Source organism: Pleuronectes platessa, chromosome 22, assembly GCF_947347685.1.
Source record: "Pleuronectes platessa chromosome 22, fPlePla1.1, whole genome shotgun sequence".
Classification (NCBI taxonomy): Eukaryota; Metazoa; Chordata; class Actinopteri; order Pleuronectiformes; family Pleuronectidae; genus Pleuronectes; species Pleuronectes platessa.
The window spans coordinates 6,772,456-6,791,727 of record NC_070647.1 but is presented as its reverse complement, the minus strand read 5'-3'; the positions used below and the strand labels follow the sequence as shown (position 1 = coordinate 6,791,727).

The 19,272-nt window shown below is 42.5% G+C and overlaps 1 protein-coding gene across 1 annotated transcript in view; it reads right to left on the bottom strand.

The window, feature by feature from the left end:
* ano2b (anoctamin 2b) overlaps positions 1-19,272 on the bottom strand; it is a 54,159-nt gene that overhangs the window by 24,616 nt on the left and 10,271 nt on the right. The window contains exons 3-16 of the mRNA XM_053414950.1: positions 17,559-17,657; positions 16,511-16,662; positions 16,341-16,395; positions 16,206-16,257; positions 12,391-12,446; positions 12,082-12,129; positions 11,287-11,351; positions 10,508-10,642; positions 9,758-9,918; positions 9,062-9,144; positions 8,882-8,968; positions 7,105-7,188; positions 1,816-1,890; positions 1,363-1,564 (exon numbers count right to left, since the gene is read on the bottom strand). Of these exons, the coding sequence (XP_053270925.1) occupies positions 1,363-1,564; positions 1,816-1,890; positions 7,105-7,188; positions 8,882-8,968; positions 9,062-9,144; positions 9,758-9,918; positions 10,508-10,642; positions 11,287-11,351; positions 12,082-12,129; positions 12,391-12,446; positions 16,206-16,257; positions 16,341-16,395; positions 16,511-16,662; positions 17,559-17,657 (1,354 nt within the window). The remainder of the gene's footprint in view (positions 1-1,362; positions 1,565-1,815; positions 1,891-7,104; positions 7,189-8,881; positions 8,969-9,061; positions 9,145-9,757; positions 9,919-10,507; positions 10,643-11,286; positions 11,352-12,081; positions 12,130-12,390; positions 12,447-16,205; positions 16,258-16,340; positions 16,396-16,510; positions 16,663-17,558; positions 17,658-19,272) is intronic.

The window sequence follows — 19,272 nt, the reverse complement described above, 5'->3', positions numbered from 1 at the left end:
AACACACACACCCCCACATACACACACAATCATGTCTCCACCCTAATCTTAAGACAAACCTAACCTTAACCTGACCTTAAAATACATCGTCAGCTTAAATGCACGACCGGCAATACACACACACAAAAACACACACCCATTTTCCCTCTTTCTCACACATCTCCTTGCCATTCTTTTTCTTCTATTCCTGAGGTTTTGAATATGAATGTAAATGTGGTTGAAAGCTCCTGGGATGACTGATGGGACAGCTGGAGCGTGAAAACATCAAAGTTTCATCAAACTGTCCGGCAAGAGGCAGAAACACTTTTTCTTCCTCTCCCACTCACACATACAGGATGATGCCAATCTTTCCTTTTTTCTCTTGTATTTGAATTGCTAAAGGCAGTTCTTTCTAGTATTACTGAAGTATGTCGCGGATATGAAAAACACAAGTGAGGCCATCGGACTGATGAAGATAAAATCAGAGTATATTAAGAACATGTTATGAGGATACGCTTCAGTTGAAGGAACATTTCTAAACTGCTGTTTGTTTTGAGGAGGTGAAATGAAACTTTTGACATATTTGACATAACTGAAAAGTGTAAAGGAACAAACTCTTATTAGCTCTCTTGCCAAGAGTTGCATGATGAGATCATAACTACACTCTCATAACCTCTAGATCAAGATAGAGTCAGGACATGTTTATCTCGAGCTTTACAATACACACTACAACTTCATTAATCCTGAATTTGCTTTCGGGCAAGTAAAGACGATAAACAACTTGACATACACTGAAAAACATCCAATGTGATAATAAAACACAGTGAAAGAGCTGTTCAATTGTGCTGCTCTAAACACCAAAGGTTATAATACATAACTGAATAAATCAAATAGCTCACACAGCATTTAAGATTAAGTGTTTCTGTTTCATGTGCCAAGCTCTGGAACTAGCACAGGATTGTCCTGTAAAGTTTTGATCACATGGCGGAGTGCCTCTGGAATGAATGATGCCCTTGGCCGTTTGCTTGAGAACCTGGGGAGGTGGAGATGCCACCCAAGAGGGTAGAATCTGGAGAAAACGGTTTGTGTCCCTCATAACGCAGGACACCTCTACTGTGGCTCAGGAGATGGAGCGAATCCTCCTCTAACCAGAAGTTGGGCGGTTCGATCCCCGTCTCTCCCATTCCATGTGCCCCAAATTGCCCCTGACAGCTGTGTCGGCAGTGTAAGAATGTGTGGATTGCAAAACTGTGCAGTCCAGGCTAGAAAAGCGCGATATCAAACCATTAACCATTGTGTGAATGACATGGGCCTTTCACTGAACGCAGCGGTAACAACTCAGCTCAAATCTTCTTGCAGGAATTGAAAAGTTTCTTTCTGTACCTAGCTCGGTGAGCCACACGGCCACAGCTCCGTAGATTTCATCGAGGATCAGAATGACCACCAAGTTGATGATGACCGCGGTGGCCGTCACCGTCACCCGGACGTTGGACTTGGTCTCCGGGTCGGGGCTCATGGCCATCAGCGCCGACACAGCGATGCGGTAGACGATGACCCCGAAAACTGCAGAAAACGTCAGCCCAAACTGGAGGGGTAAAAAAGAAAAGAGAAAAATTTAAATAAATTAGTCATCACTGCACCATATCTGTCTGATAGTCAAAGTGCAGTGGCAGGGATTAATATTTCAAGGAAAACATTGATGTAGGTCAGCATAGGATCCATTGATTCTGTAGTTTACCTGGTTATGTTTCCACTTTAAGTGTTTCCATGCACATTTCGAAAATGTATGATACAAAGAAAATGTGTGAATTACTTGTTTTATTTAAATAAACTAACCATGAAGAGGATGGAGGAAACGTTGATAAGGTATCCAGGAAGACGGTCTTTCCAGGTCAACTTGTCTATGGCAGTCTGTCAGGAGGGGAGAGCAGGGGAGGGAAAGAGAGAGAGAGAGAGAGAGTGATGCATTGGACAATCCTTCATCGGGCAGATCTGCAGAGCACAGAGCCCGAAAGGAGAAGACACATAAATCTCCTGATGCAGAGAGCGGCATCGTGGTTCTCCTCAGTGTTTAAAGGACAGAGAGTTAAAGCTGCATGTCACTGCCTCCACAGGAAATATTACCGCATCTCAACAGAGAGGGATAAAGGAACACAATGACCAGTTTTACAGTCTGCATCCGGAATTTGACAGCCTGGGACAAAGGTTTACATTCCATGGAATCTCATTCAAAGTGATTCAGACATTTTCCCAGGAAACAAACGTGGGAAAACTGTTTGTAAAACTTGTTTTTGTATTGAGATGAGAAAATAACCCTGTCACTGCTACTGCAGACTAATTCATAAGAAGAAGGGGGGTCACTTTAATCCACCTGTGAGAATCTGTGGTGGGATGTAACAAAGCACATTGGTCATGTATCTATATTCTACTGTAGAAGATTTCTGCAAAGCACTGTGTTACATGTTCACATTGTTTTTTATCATCTTTAAGAGAGAGAGGAACTGTTGAATTGATCCAATCAGAGCGGGCCGGTAACATTAGACCCCGCCTCCTTCAACAGGAGCAAAACACCTGAAATGGCTTCAGAAGAGGACACCACCAACACACGCTTTTAATTTAAGATTAAATGTGGTACTTTGACTTTTGGCGTGGAGAGTCAAAAGAGCAAGTTTCATAGGAAACTCTGGAAAACTGAGGAGTTCTCTTAAAGACCATATATACACTGTCAACATTCAACTTTTCAGTGTGCAAAAATTAATTAATCGGTGTTAATCATCACCCTGAGAGCACTGCGGTCAAGCCAGCCAACATAGGGAAAATGTTGGACTTTACTTTGAAAAATCTCCAAATCTATACAGTAGATATGTTTAATATTCAGTATGTAGGTAGTCAGAGAGGTCCTGAACACAGGCATATCAGTCTCTCTCTGAACTTATTGAGCAAAGTGTTTTTACAGTACTTTGAAGTATCCAGAAATACCTACTTGAAGCTATAAATGTGTGATTTTTATTTAGTAAAATATCATAATTCGTTTTTTTTGTCCAAATGCTTGTCATAAAAATGACATAGGTAAGACACTATATATTTCTTTTGAATTTAATCCAAGAAATTATTTTTCAATTATGCATTTTGTAGGCTCCATGTCAACAGTTTATTTTGAAAACCGGACGTAGGCCCACATGTGTTCCTCCTCTAACTCTGTTCTGAGGATTTTTTGACAGGCAGGAAAAGATCGGCACAAGACCAAGTCCAGGCTGCCCTCAAATATGACATTTTTGCATGGTCTCCTGACAAAAAATGAGAAAGACTGCCCCACACGTGGAGGCCCGAGCCTCAGGTTTGGTTCTGACCCTCTGCTGCATGTCCACTCTCATCACATTACTCTCCTGGTGTCAGTAAAGGCACCAACTCACAACAGAGGTTTAGACCATCCTGTTTATATTGTTATTCACAGAGAGCCAATCAATGACGCCTGGCCATCCCTGAGATGTGTAAGGTGTACAACATGCTCGTCTGCCCTGAGGTCCGGTGGGAGCACGTGACCCACTTGTGTCAGAAAGAGAAAAGCTGTTTCTCCAGCCTGTCTCTGGTTTGATCTCTGCTCATTCAAACTCTGCTGCATCCCCATCCTCAGGAATGTGACCCATCTCCCCCAAGCAGCGTGATTACTGGCCCATACACTCACATATACTTACATGGGCAGGCTCAGGCAGAGGAGGAGGAATTTATCCCACTCACACACACACTTGCATATGCACACGCACACACTAGCTCTTTCAAACAGATAATGGACTGATAGCCAAGACAATGGCGCCACCTAGTGAATATACTGGCACAGTGCAACCTGTAAAACAAACTATATTGAATATATATATTGAACTCAAACTTATATAAAGTTAATACTTAATAACTTATTACACAAATACATTTTTATTTTTGCAAAGGAAGCCCATTTTCTACATTCATCATTCTGGTATCGTGTTAGGATATGTATCCACCGATGTACCTGTCAATGCAGTTGATGGAAATAAATTAATCTGTTTATTACAATTATGAAATATATCCTTTAAAGGACAAGAACCTTACAGTATATGTTTAGCTTCTTCAGTATAATGTGTAGATGAGGCACTGTATAGTAAGAACAGGTTTGTGGGCCGAATCGTTATTCTCAGGCAAGTGCTAAATAACTTTGTCTAGACATAACCTGCTACCTCCCACCTTAAATGTATACTTCAGCAAATAAGAACTCATGCATCACTGTGAAGTTGTGTGTGAACAGACCTTTTCTATACAGAAATACTAGACACATGCAACGTGATGCTGACTTCCTGATAGCAAGACCAACTGCTTCTTTTAGTTGCATTTGGCCGAACAACATTCACAACCTGGACCAAGGATCTGGAATATGGTGCACGAAACATGCTTTTCCGTCATATTCACAGTCAGCACACATGTAGTGCAGTTAGACCACATGGTCTGTCATTCGGGGCCGGACCCACAAAGGAGTCTGCGTGGACCCTTACAGACACTTGTAGAGGAGGAAAATGTATGTCAAGGAGAATATTTATTTTCACACACATACACAAGCTGAGGAACCTGAGGGACTGAGTTAGTGAAGGACAACGAGACCTCCAGAGTGAAAGAGTGTGTGTGTGTGTGTGTGTGTGTGTGTGTGTGTGTGTGTGTGTGTGTGTGTGCGTGTGTTAGAAGTGAGGACAGATATCGGAGATAAGAATAGTAGTAAAATGGGTCAGGTGTTATATTTGGCTTGTTCTCGGGTTCAGCCGGAGTCCTAATAGAAATGATTCAAACAGTGACACACAATGACAACTGGGTATCACAAACAAGTGCGTGTATATTATGTTCATCTGAAATCCCCACAATCATCCGTGCCCAACCAGTGAAGCCCTCTAGAAGCGTTGTATTTATTTTTCTCTTTTCTTCTTCCTTCCTTTTCTTCCTCCCTCTATCAAGTATTGGCATACTGGCTCGGGTCTTCTGCTCTCTACCCTTTACACCTACACTAAAACCCTCACGCTCGTCCACACAAATGCACACACGCAAGCATAAACACCTATACACCCACAACAATAAAATAATATAAGCCAAACATGATGACCCCTTTTCCTTTTCTATTATCATGGCGTTTTTTCTCCATGTTTGACTTTGTTGATATTGATGTTTTAAAGTCTAGTTCCCTTGTTCTGCGCTGTGTCTTTGTGCTGGTCAGCAAACTGTATTGCACTATAAGTAAAACAGGTTTATATATAGTAAATCTCAATTGATAGAATTTAATACAGCTTGTTTCACTGTGTCAGATGTAAAGTTTGCACATGAATAATTAAAGGTTGTTCAACTCAATTTACTGTACAAGTGTCCTTATTCATTTACTGATTGATTAAATCAATAAATACAATGAGCTACTTCAATTGTACCTTTAAAACATAATCTCTGTCTGATCCTGCAGAACATTTCACTGTCTCAGGCAAATCAAATGGTTCAACTGTTTGAGTGTGAGAGTTTGTGTGTGTGTGTGTGTGTCAGAGAGTTCTGTGTCGCCATAGTGACGGCCACTAATCTTACCCCTGGCTTCCTGCCCAGCATGCATCACTCCCACTCATCCGCCCTCCCTTTGCCTCGCTCCCTCTCTTCATTTCCAAGTCTCTCTGTTCATTTGCAGCAGGTCCGTCTCTCGCTGTCTTTTTTTCTTTGCGTCTCTTTTTGATGTCTAACACTCTCTGTCTTTTTTTCTATTCTTCCACTGCCGATTGGCGTGAAGGCCGTTCAGAGTGAAATGTTGCCAAAGCTGACGAAAATGCAAATTTGGCATTTCTCGGCGGATAAATTGAGTCGTCATTGCAGAAAAGGCACGTATGTAACTAATGACAGTAATGAATGAAGATTCTGCTCCATTTTTAGGATTTCTAATGGGCCCCAGCAGTGAGTCAGCAAAGCATTAGTCATCGCAAAATCATTATCAATGTAATTACACCAGCGTTTGATGAATCAAAAAGCCCACAGTGCTAGTTACTCGGTACTTCAGTAAAGGATCCAAGAGGCTCGGGCTTTGTCTTTCCAATTAAAAAAAAAAGGTAATGTGTACACAGTGTAAACAATATAGTCACTGGCGACAGTGGCGGATGTAGGGACATAAAACCATTAAAGGGCCACAATTTATACAGCAGGTCCAATTAAATAAGTAAGTAAGGTGCACATTTAAGTAAATTTCCTGTTTGCTGTTGGCTCTATAGCTTTAAGCTACACGTCGTTGAAGATATTTTCTAATATTTATCTTTTCTGTATCTATATATATATATCCAGTTTTTAAGACTGGACCCCAGACAGGGGTAATTCTGCATTAGCATCAGTCCTGTGTCTTGAGGTCTGTCCAACAAGACTTTACCGTTTCCTTCAGCTTTGGATTAAAAACATCTTCACCTGGTTGAGCCGGATATACTAAGTATATCCATCCATCCATCCATCCACCCTTCATCCATCCATCCCTCCATCCATCCACTGTATCTCTCAAAAGTCTATGTGTCACCAAAATACATTTCTGAACCAAACAAGCAACATTAGTGTGTATTAGGACTATTTCTCGCCTATAAATAGCTTGAGAAGACGAGAACAATTACAAGTTTCTTTCCCAAAAATCAAGTGTCACAAAAGTATCATAGTGAGTGACGGTAATAAAGACATACGTAAAGTATAAATTAACGATTGGCTTCTTGAAATGCTGCCTTCAGAAAGGTCAAATCTTCCCAAAATAGACATGATACTGATTCCTGCTCACACAGGTTCACACAGAAGAAGAAAGTATAGGAAGTGAAATGCATTTTGATCAATCATGCTTTTCATCCGATATACAGAGGACTAAGGCAGATACCTGGAGCTACATTAAACAAAAATGCAGAGAAAGTTGCACAGATACCTGAGGAGCTGAGACTGTAGCAGCCAGAGGATGGGACAGCAAGAGAAGGACAGATATACAGCAGCCTGCAGGAGTGGAAAACAGAGGAAACAGAAAGAGGAAGAGGAAGAGTGGAAAGAGAAGGAAGATGAAAAGAGGGAGAAGAGGGAGTAGAGACAAGGAGGAGAAGGAGAGGAGAGGAGAGGAGGGGTTACCGGTATTCCTGCAGCCATGGTAGACAGTAGTTTTTGTCTCCATCTGTCCTTCCCTGTCACTGTCCCTTCCTCCTGCTTGTCTGGCTGCAAGACAGAGGGACACATTACACACACACACACACACACACACACAGACACACAGAGACACACACACACACCAACACACAGGTACAGACATTCACGGATAATCGTACAAAAAAATCTATGTTATGTATTCATGTTAAGGATAAGGGTGTTTTCAAACCCAAAAGTTCATGTTTGTAACATTTCCCTGCCACTGTAACATTATCAAGGTATTACTGACTGAACTGTTATGTGGGCACATTACTCAACACTAGTTTCCATGAATGTCCTCATCATTCAAACATCACCAGAGGGGAAACCTGAAAGCAACCCTGTGAGTCTGGGCCACTCCGTGCCTGGAGAGATCAGTGCTTTTTACTTCTTCTACTATTTTATGCTGTGTCAACTTCCTGGAAAGACGTTGAGCCGCAAACAACCTGCACTCAGTTAACAAAACAGGCATGAAGAGCCCTATTTTGCAGTGGCCCTTTAAAGCTAACAGAGAGCACATTTTTTTGTTTATTTATTTATTTGATGGGGACAAAGCATGTTTATGAGCATCAACTACATGTTAATATGCCAGACTCTAGTAAGAATGCTATTTTACATCTGCAAGCCCCCAAACAGGTAACAATACAAAACACAGCCTTTAATATATCAAGTCAGAAGTAATATTTACTCCCCTTTACTGTAAGCACAGTCTGTCCAAATGTGGTTCGCCTATATGGCCCCTCACAGCGCCCCCTAGTGGTGACCCTGGTGCCAATACCAATCACAACCTTCTGTCTGATGAATTCATTTAAAGGGGGTGGGGTAAGCCCATGCACAACCTTGTATCTCAAACAAGCATACTTGACATTTTTTTAAATAAAAGCCAACCTTACTGATTGAGTGCAGTCGACCAGAACAGCCCACTCTTCATTCTCTGAACATTTCAACGTCTGAGCTTTTCACCCAACATATTTCACATTCTATGACTGTACCAACTGGAGGAGGAGGAGGAAGCGCCCAACGCAAAGCAAATCAGATGAGATGATTCTCAGTGGCTCTGTCATAACTGATATATCGTGTATCCCCTGTGGGTGTGCCGATAGCTGCTTTTTTCTTTTTCACATGTTCCCCACAACTTAACCCACATCAGGTATTCAGATGGTGCAGCATTGGTCCTGTACCATGTGAGTTAGTTCTCTCACCAAGGGCTTTGGCAGGCAGCCATCTGTCACCACAGCAAAGTGTATGTGGGCCAACAGGACTCAATGTGATTGACCCAATTTACAGCAGGAATCTAGATCGTTCCCAGTCATTAGATTATCACAGTAATGCCTGTTAACGCCTATTTTTGTCATCTAAAAACTGTGATCAGGATCAATGGGAATCAACAGTGGAGACTGAGGGAAAAGGCTTCATCATCAACTGATGACATTTTTTTACATGGTACAGTGTAGTGGTAATTTCAATGAGGGCACACTTATGTAATAATGAGGCATCATGGGAATGAATTGTATGTCACTTGACCTGATGCTGTTCAAGTGTGATGATTTGTTATCATGAAATGATATGTGTCAGGTCGAGCTCGGAGAATAGAATCCATATTTCCTTCTTATTTTATGACACAAACTGTGGGATTTACTTTGCAAAAATCTATCAGTTAATGGGTTTTGTGGGAAATGTAGTCCTCGGCACTTAAATGATGGAGGTGGTTGATCTTGCCTACCTCACTCTTTTTCTTCTGTTTCTTGTTTTTCTGCTTCCTTTGTCTCTTCTGAAGAAGGATGGTCTCGTATTTTGGCCTGGGATGTTCCTGATGGGAAACCAGAGGAGGAGATAAATGTGTGAATAGTGTGTGTGTGTGTGTGTGTGCGTGCACGTGTGTGTGTATTTGTACAGAACATACCTCCTCCTCCTCGATGCCTGTCAGATCCCAGCTGAAGCTCAAACTGATCTGACGACGCTTCCAGTGCTCCAGGAACAACACAGCTAAACACACACAAACACACAAACACACACAAAATAGTTGTTTGTAGGATTAGTATTATCTTTAGATACAGACCCCATTCATGTTCGGAGAGCATGTACATCACAGCATGGAAAGTTTATTTTCCACATTACACAATATGTGTGCTTTGGTTGTGCACTGGAGGCTCTAACTTTCCATATCACACTTCTGCACATTCGGCTTGATATTAGTTATGTTGTAACAAAAACAAACTTTCTTTACCCAATTTTAGGTTTAAATGAAGAACAGAGACTGTCGTCCTTCAGTAGAGTGATTTCAATTATCAAGCCATGCTGCACAGACACACAGTTCTGGAGTCACGATAAGAAAGACGTTTTTTTTAGGTGGAGGCAAAATTATTTATATGTATTTTCTGCCTTAACCTCAAATTCCTCTTTATGTTATGGAGGTAATCAGGTATTAATGAGCAACACACACACACACGCGCACACACACACACACACACACACACACACACACACACACACACACACACACACACACACACACACACACACACACACACACACACACACACACACACACACACAAACACAAACAAACACAAACACAAACACAACGACAAACCCTCACCCCACAGAGACATGAAGATGGCGAAGAAGACGGTGGCCGGGTTGTCGAAGAGGTGCGACGCTCGGGCAGTGCCGCAGGCGGTGCTCAGCTGCCAGAAGTCACAGGCTCCATCACACAGAGGACACATGGTGAAATTGAGACGCTCGTCACACATCTCCAGGCTGAGGGGGGGGGGGGGGAGAAAAATCTTTAGTCACAGAGCACCTGGAAGTAACCCCCTTTAATGCCATGGTACTTAAGAACTGACGACAGTACGTGAAATGTAAAAAGACCCAAAGATCCTTTTGTCTGTTCAATTTTACCATCAGAAATGAATGGAACTTTAAAACATTACCACCATGCATCCTTCATAGTATTCACAGCAACTGTGGGCTAAATTATCTTCAGGACACACAAAAAACACACAGCTACACACACACAGCTACACACACACACACACGCTGCCAGCTGTACCTTCTGTGTTCCTCCCACACAACTCTGACTAAAGCCAGATACAGCAGGTATCTGGGCAATCCCTGTTTAGTGTGTGCATACATTAACATGGTGGTGGGAAGAAACGGCCTTCTAGTGCTGGTATTTTGCCTTCATCACTTAGAATTGTGGATTTTATTCCACGACTGAGGCTGCACTACAGCTTGCAATAAAACTTAGTGGATTTAAAGCGTGTGTGTGTGTGTGTGTGTGTGTGTGTGTGTGTGTGTGTGTGTGTGTGTGTGTGTGTGTGTGTGTGTGTGTACAAAGGGCACAGACCTGGGTATGTTAGTATCCACTGTCGCCACCCCGTAACCAAACACAATGATCCCCACTATGGAGGCCGGTATGAGCAGCTGAGTGTAAACGCCGAGCCACGCGAAGTAGAGTCCGATCTTCTCCCCGAAGTACTTCCTGTGGGGGTCAGAGGTCGAGGATAGGTGAAAGTGACAAGTGCCATTCCAGGTCATGGCAGAGCAGACTGTAAAGTATTAAACAACATGTAACGCAGGTGTGGGAATCCTTATGCTCTATTTGATCCTAGAATAGAGTCAGAGCACTGCTAATGCCTTATCTAGAGATTAATTAATTGTCTTTAGGTCTTACTCTAAACCCTAACCCTAACCCAAGTGTATGAACATGTCTGCCTCCTGTCCTACTATTAACAGACCTGAGCCCCAAACATGGACTATAAAGTGAAGCTGCAAGCTACCATACATAAGGTGAGTGCAGAAGTGGATGTTAAAGACAAATTCCTTCATGACCCTATGTGAAATGTTATGCCGAATGCTCTAAAAATCTTATCAACTTAAATATTGACTTGATGTGACAGAATCCTCATTTTAGCTTCGGCTGAAATCTAGACTCGATATACAAGTTGTGCCAAAATGTGGAATGAGTTTTTTATCAATACAAATGTCTGGATCTGTTGCCCTGAGCTGGTTATTGATATGTGGGTAATGTCGCACGTGTGAGTGAGCTACAGAAACCACTGTAACTTTAGCATGGTGTTGTCGATCAGATACGAGAGCGCCCCATATTCCATATGTCATAGTTACCTGACCAGATCAATGGGCTGGTACTTGTAGAAGGCTGAGTATCTGGCCCACTCCTCATGCAGGACCTGACAACAGACAGAAGACACAGACTGAGTCAGTGTGGGGTCGGGTTGGGAGTTTACCAGTTGTAGAAAGCTGAAAATGAACCAACAGCCCTCAGGGGGCAGAGCCGATGTGGAGGCAGATCGGTCGAGTTAAACCAGATCTAAAGCCAGATCAAATATTATAAAGTATAATATGTATATTGGATTCCACGCCTCTGTGAAACACTTGTGTCTTAATGATGCTTTTTAAATACACCCGCTTTGCCTCGACGTTGCTGAGGCTGAAAGAATATACAATAAAATATTCACAGTCCAAAACATTATTGTAATTATAATGGCTGAATGGATAAAGAAGAAGTTGCTGTTTCAAATTTTTAATTCATATTTTGAACAGAAGTCTTTGTTTATCTTGGTTTTTCTCCAAAATCAGAGCCACGCAGGCATTGACTTTGTATTTTCTCCAGCCTCGGAGCAGCAGATCTGCCTCAGAGAAATGTTTATTCAACTTAATCCTCAAGCTGTGACTTGCTTAGGCAGATGGTAAGGAGGAACAGTCTGAGAAAGGAACAGAGAAAGTATAGGAAGGAGATGAAGATGATTCAAAAAGATGGAGGTTCCCTTTTTTCTGCTATTGTGCATTTAAAAGTCTTAGATAAGAAGAGTGGCTCTAGAACTTCTTTTTTTTTAAAGATGAGTGGTGAGGAGGAAGGAGGGGGAAGAAAGGACAGAAAAGACAGAGGAGGCGATGTACCTGTCGGTCATTCCTCTCCTCCATGTTTTCGACGGCTGTGTAGTCCCCCTGAGGAAACACAAACTTTCATTAAAATACAAATCCTTCAACAGACAGGGGATGTGTGACAAATCAAATTTACTGGGGACAAACTTTGAATTTTCATCTTTCATTTGTTTCAGTTTATTTCAGAGGAGCCTGCAGAAACTCAAAACCATACTTGAAAATGGGAACTGAACTGAAAAGCTCAGGAAGTTGGGACTGTCTCGATAAAGTGACAGAAACTAAAACCAACTGGCATCTCGTGGGAATTTCAGAGCTCACACTTACGTCGTGAAGAGGGAAGGCAGCATCATACACGCATTTAGCTATCAATGTGCTGATGCCTGGAAAAGAAGAGAGAGTGCAGAGTCGTAAGAAAACAGCCGGAGAGCATTAGAACTTCCCTCTGAAGTGTTTTTCTACAACAAGAGTAATCAACAAATCTCTATTGTACAATTTATGTGGATCATGAACCATTTCCTCTGGGAAGAAGATATGCAGATATTGACCCTGAGCCTGAACCGGATATTGTTTTTGCCCGTGTGTGTGTGTGTGTGTGTGTGTGAGAGAAAGAGAGAGAGTATGCAGTATGATAAGTGCCTGTATTTTAACCTAGGTGGGATGATTAACTAATGGAGCTGATGGACAAGGTCGACAAAAAATGTGATGCATACACAGAAAATGATTACTTCAGACATCAGGATCATATTATCATCATAGGGTGAATCATTTTTATTTTTGTATTTCAAGCACAGTCAGGATCTAAAGCTTTTAAAGATCAACAAAAGATGAATGCTCATAGGAATGATGTCATCATGACAGCAACATGAAGTCAGACAATAGCTTCATATGGTTATGCAGTAACCTTTGAAACCAATAAGATTAGAGACATAATCTACACTTTATATAGAGTAACCAATCATTCATAACCATATGGTACAAATGACAGAAATTAGATGAAACCAATATCCTCTAAATTGAGGTTTTAAATCAAGTGGCAACTTCTTGTTTTTATCTTAAATCTACTGGACTTCTGTTTTCATGTTTTATCGACTTTTAGGGGAGATCCTTTGGAAATCAGATTAAATGTCTTCTCTCAAAGAAATTTCAGCTCAGTGGATTTGGATGATGTCCTTATATTCAAACAGGTCATGGAGGTTAAATTTCAGAAAGCCTATTGACTGGTATTTGCACATCAGCCACACATGTACTGTATGTGTGAAGCATCCTGCAGCTTGTACTGTTTTAATTCAGGGTCAGGAAGACTGGGACCAGTTCAGGTGCCACTTTTAGTCTTTGGAAAATGTCATGTGGGAAGCGGTGTCCTGGCCTGTGAAGGGCGGCGCAGACATCGACACATCAGATGACCTGGCACACGCAACTGGCTCTTTCATCAGAGTAATGAATCAATTAATTCATCGGGAACTCTGCAGTGACTTGCTGTGCTATTAATGAACCTCAGCTCAGACTCACACACGCACATGCCAGTGCACGGACGCTCACTCGACCAGCTAGAAACAACCACAACTCTCAGAGGCTTCAGTCTCAGCCTGACCCAGGAAGTGTGACCCACTTGTACGGGAGGCGGAGGCGAGCAGCGGAGACACAAGGAGTGTGTGTGTGTGTGTGTGTGTGTGTGTGTGTGTGTATGTATGTGTGTGTGTGCGCGCTCATGTCTTTCTATAATTATGAGGGCCAATTTTGGTTCAATACCATCATTGTGAATGGGCTGTTTCAAGGTTAGGACCTTGTTTTAGGGTTAGAATTAGGGTTAGGTTAAGGTTAGGGTAACTATGGTTAGGCATTTAGCTGTGTGGTTAAGGTTAGGGGAAGGGGCTAGGGAATGCATTATGGCAATGAGTTTCCTCACAACTAAAGAGAGACTTGCGTGTGCATGTGTGTGTGTTTGGTACATGTGTGTGCGTGTCGGTTAGAGAGAGACACCAAATGTAAGGAGGGACAAGAAAATAGAGGTTAAAGAGATGCATCTCTATCTTGTGTCGCCTGCCTCCCCTGCAGCTCCATCGGTACCCGCTGGCTGAGACCTTCTGCTGTGATTGGTGAGCCAACTAGACATATGGCGGGCTCTAGAAACGAACTGGGTGTCAGCTCGTTTCTATATGCGGCCGATGGGCGTCATAAAAGCAGAAGCAGCTGTGGTGCGTCATCAAAATGTACAGATATGTCAACGCTGTAAGACAAAGCCTGTTAAGACCCTGGTGATTTAAGACATTTTCCCTTGTGCCTCCTGCTTGTGTTTTGTTATGTCATGTCTTTCCCCCTGTTTATTTATGTTGTCATGTGCTGGTTGTCGTTATGATGTCAGGCCATGTGTGTTTTGTTATTGTCCTGAGACTCCGCCCTCTACTGTTTCCCGCTCTTTTTCTCCCTCACCTGTTCCCCATCGTCAACCTGAGTGTTTGCCTGATTAGTTCACCTGTGTCTTGTCTTTGTTCCCCCTTCTATTTTAAGCCCGGTCTTTCTGTTGTCCCCTGTCGGATTGTATAATTCTTTGACTGTGAAGAAGCCATGCAGGGATACTGCAATTTTTTAACTCTGTTAACTGATATGATTTTGGACTCTCTGATTTTTTTAGCCTCTTTGGTTTTCCCTTTTTGTAACTGTTTTGCCAAGTTATTGAATTGAATTTTCTGTTTTTGGCTATTGTCATTTTTTGCCTTTTTGGATTTCTTGGTTTTCCTATTTTTGTGAAATAAAGAAGTATTTTTTGGCATCTTGGTCTGCGATTGGGTCCTTGTTCTGTGAAAGCCTGACTTCATTTTCATGCACAGACGGCTGGATGACTTGACGTTCATTTGGAAAAATCCACAAAGGAAGTTCATTGGTCTGTCTCAGACTTCCAGTAGAAACTGTTTATGTTTATTCACAAACGTCTTACACAACTGACCCCATTACTGAGGTCACGGTGGACTTTAATCATCCCAATGGACGTTGAATTAGTGTTAATTTACGGGATCCTCCAAATGGGAACAAGGTTACCAAACAAATTGGGGTTAAAAAAGGTGCTCGCCCTCATCCAATTATCCAATCACTGCGCTCCTTGTTCGGGTCACAAGCTGAACTCCACTTTACTACATTTCACCTCACCACTGAACTCACAGCAGGTGTCGATGTCGTCTGACACCTCACCTGCAGTAGTTCACCCAGAATAAATTACCTCCGCCAAGGAAGTAAGGATTTGGTTTCTGCTTTGTTCGTTTTTTCCGAGTTAGCAGGAATACTCAAAATCGACTCAACCGGAGCAGTGGTGCATGACCCCAAAATATGTTATGTTAAGGGGACCGATATTAATGAATGTGAGCAATTTGGTGCAGATCCAAATAAAAATCTGGAGCTAGTGAACTTAAATGTGGTATTATATGAACTCTGTAGGGCCCTGGTGGAGGTAGGAACTCTACTGAGTGAAATGTAGTTGTATTTTGAGCTACATATTTCAACTGCAAGTGATGGGCCGGCTCTTTTAAAATAGATGTCACTCAAGCTCACCACTACATTCTCTTTTACTTTCTTATCTCATCCTTAAAGGGCAATAAATACGATTTGTAGCTACAATGGCACAACAGGGAATCACCACAGCAGGTTTATTCTCAGTGACTCAACCTTTAACCCCCCTGTTGCTGGGATTCTAATTTGCTAACATGTTTTGGAAACAGCCAAAGCAATCAATGTTCATGACACATCCACTACAAAGGCTCATGAAGCCTTTTATTAGACCAAAACAACCGACTGCCAACAAGCGTTTTAATGCCGCTATTCAAGACTCCTTCAGTCGATTCTTCTTGACCCCTGCTATTTTTACACAGCAGTTAGTCAGCCACACTTAAAGGGGAAGCGAGGGATCAGAGAAGAACTTGTCGCTGTCTAAAGTCATGACTGAAGCCATTGATTACCACTACTTTTTAAAGCATAATGGAAAGATCATTGACCTCTCGCATTTTGACTCCGGGACAAGATCAATAAATATCACTAATTTAGTTATGTCCAAGCTCAAAGTCGTCAGATTAATGTGAAGAATAAAGGGCTGGAACATAATTTCAACAAACCCACACACACAATGTCTATGGACGGTTAGTTGTCCTCACCTATGGTTTGACAGGTTCGTACACACACCGTCCGTCTCAGGATCTCGTACACCTGAGGAAGATGTGAGATATAAACCAGTTCTGAGCCACTACATCACATCGGAGAAGCAGATGAAAATATAAATGCACACTTACAACTCGGCCCCTCGTTGCATTGTCAAAAAACGTGTCTTTAGATGTGATGTTGTACCTGAAAGAAACACAACCGACACAGCTGTTAAGTGCAAGCTCTATGCCGACCCTAAAATCTGCAAGTGTGTGTGTGTGTGTGTGTGTGTGTGTGTGTGTGTGTGTGTGTGTCTCACAGGTTGAGTTTGTCCCTGGAGAAGCAGTGCGAGAGAAATTTGGTGCGTCCATTGTCTGGATTCGGGACTTTGGGCTGAAAAGGTTGATTCAGTTTCCTCCACACGTTGCTCATACTGGACCCAAAACCACTTTCCTCTTTAAGTTCGTAGCTCTGGTGAAACACACAGCGTACAGGTCAATAACAACACAACAGGTCAACTTATTACACAGGTTAGAAGCACATATTTTGGGTCCAAAGGATCTTACTGTTCTCCAAAAATGTAGATTTTTTTGAAGATTGAGGAGCCTTGTAGATGTAAAAACCCAAATTCAGTATTAGTATTACTATGAAGTGAGCCACCCACAATACACATCACCTAATCTTTTGCAGTCTTGGTCTATCTGTATTGGCAGTTCTATGAAGGAGTCCCACTCTTCATCTCAAAGGAGAAATATTACAATTATTAATTGTAATTAGTTGAAAAGTTGTTCAGAAAAGACAACTCTTGCCTCATTTGTCCATTGCTGCTCTTCTTTTCAGCCTCTGTATGAAACGCTAGTTTTAGCTCCTATCTCTTTAAGCCCCCCCACCAAATAAAGCCAAGTCTGCTCTGATTGGCTAGCTGGCCTGTTCTGTTCTGATTGGTTAGCTGCTTCCAGAGGACATAGGAAATGATAACCTCCGCTTTCGCTATAGCTTTGTTAGGGTACATGTCAGACGAGCCACTAGGCGTGCATAATGAAGTCACATGACATCACAATGTTGTGGAAGTATCAATCGGACTACTAAGGAAGCGTTTCAGGAGCTTTATTGTTTTCTGTTGAGATCAGGAGCTCCACACTTTGTTTTTCTTTTTAAGTCTGACATTCACGAAAAAAACTATATAATACACTAGAGATAAGAAAAGCTGAAAATCCATAATATGTCTCCATAAATGATATTCCTCTAATAAAATTCTACTATCGCTGCAGAATATACGAAAAACCATTACTGCATATGAACCCAAAAAGTCAATGTCAGTGTCCACTGGCCTAATCTAGATTGATACTGATGGGTATTGATTTTACCGTTTTAGTGGGGACCTTAATCTTGAGGAACTCGGCCTCTCGACAGAGCACTGGCCAGGGTGCATGGAGACGAGTGAAGCTGGGGCTGTGGGCCTTAAACTGGAAAAGAAACAAAACATCATATTAAGGACCCGAACAGAAAAGAGCAGGTCTACCCGGACATGTGATCAGATGTAGTGGGTCGCACTGCAAGTGGTGCTTCCTTATTTCTTGACCCACAATAAACACAAGAAACTCAGTTACATCCCTTCCTTAAGAATAGCTGGCAGCGTTAACAATGTACATTTTACTCATTATGTTTCTCTATCTCCAATGTTCAGGTACTGTAGAGTTTGTGGGCTAAAGTTTTCCACTTAAAAAGGGATTTGTGCGCAGTAAACTTTAATGTTTTGGGAATTATCTTCAAACTTTATCAGTTTGCTAAAGGCTGAAACCACCTGCTGTATAAAACCCTCCTATCGGACCATCTGCTGGTGCTGCTTTGCAATTCAATACAACTGACACACTGTGTTCTAGCAGGGGGGACCTGTGTGTGATCTACACTTCACCGCAGTCAACTGCCTCTCTTCTGCTTTTACCTCCACATCTCAGTGTCGGCCTCTGGGAGCCGCAACTCCACATTTCACATTACTCAGCTCTGCGAGTCATGCTTTCATTTCGAGACAGGCACAGCCGCTCCCCGCCACTGTCCTGACCCGGTGAATCAGATTGGCTAACCAGACTCGCCAGCAGCATCACTCTGGTCGTTATTAAAGATGGATGCAGCCTTTGGTCTGACGGCGAAGCCCCGGGCTGTTTTCCTCCCTGCTTTTGTTGCTGCAGCCTGTTCCCGACACTGTTTGGGTCCTTTTTTTGTTCAAATCTATTTATCATAAGTTACATCAAATTCTGAGTCATCCAGCTCGTTCTGCTAATGAACCAATGTCCAGCGCCCACGCAGTAATTATTATTTAATGTTAAGATGCATTTGCAAAATTTGATAATTGGCGGTTTCGCATATCACCCAGAGGAATGTGATTGAGTTCTGCATTTTAGTGCACCGACAGCACCTCGTCTGTCCCTCTGCGACTGAATATGGATTAAATTAATCAACAGGAACTGTGCAGCAGCGAAATTATACACAGCAGCAGCAGCCATTACAGGGCCGGCCTGCACTGTGAGAGTGAGTGTGAGCAGAAATGAAAGAGAGAAGAGGCAGCGGGAGGCAACAGCCAGGTAACCTTACCCTCCTCAGACCCCCACCAGCTTCTGTAAGAGAGGGGAGGGGGGGTGGAAAAATAAAGGTGGCACCGGCAACCCACGGAAACCTGAAACGATTCTCTTTCTCCTCCCTCGACTCCTACTCTCCTGAGATCTTTCACTCCCCCCCCTCCTCACATATATTACTGTACCTTCTGCCACCCGCTAGCCACTGTTTCACTGACTGATTGACTGACTGGCTGACTCACTAACTGTCACTCGGACTCCTCTTATATTTCATTATCTTCCACCACTCGCACATCCACGCTGCCCTTTGTCCTTCACCGGGGACACAGTGGAGCGGGACGCCACCTGAACTCAAACCCCTAATATGACAATTTTTTAATAAGATCAATGGGACAAACTTGTGGGTTTGTATGATTTGTTTTAACTTGATTGCCATCTGTCAACTCAATAAACTCACTAATGTATTGGGATTGTAGCCTTACAATCAGCCTGAGGCATCCTCTCTCAT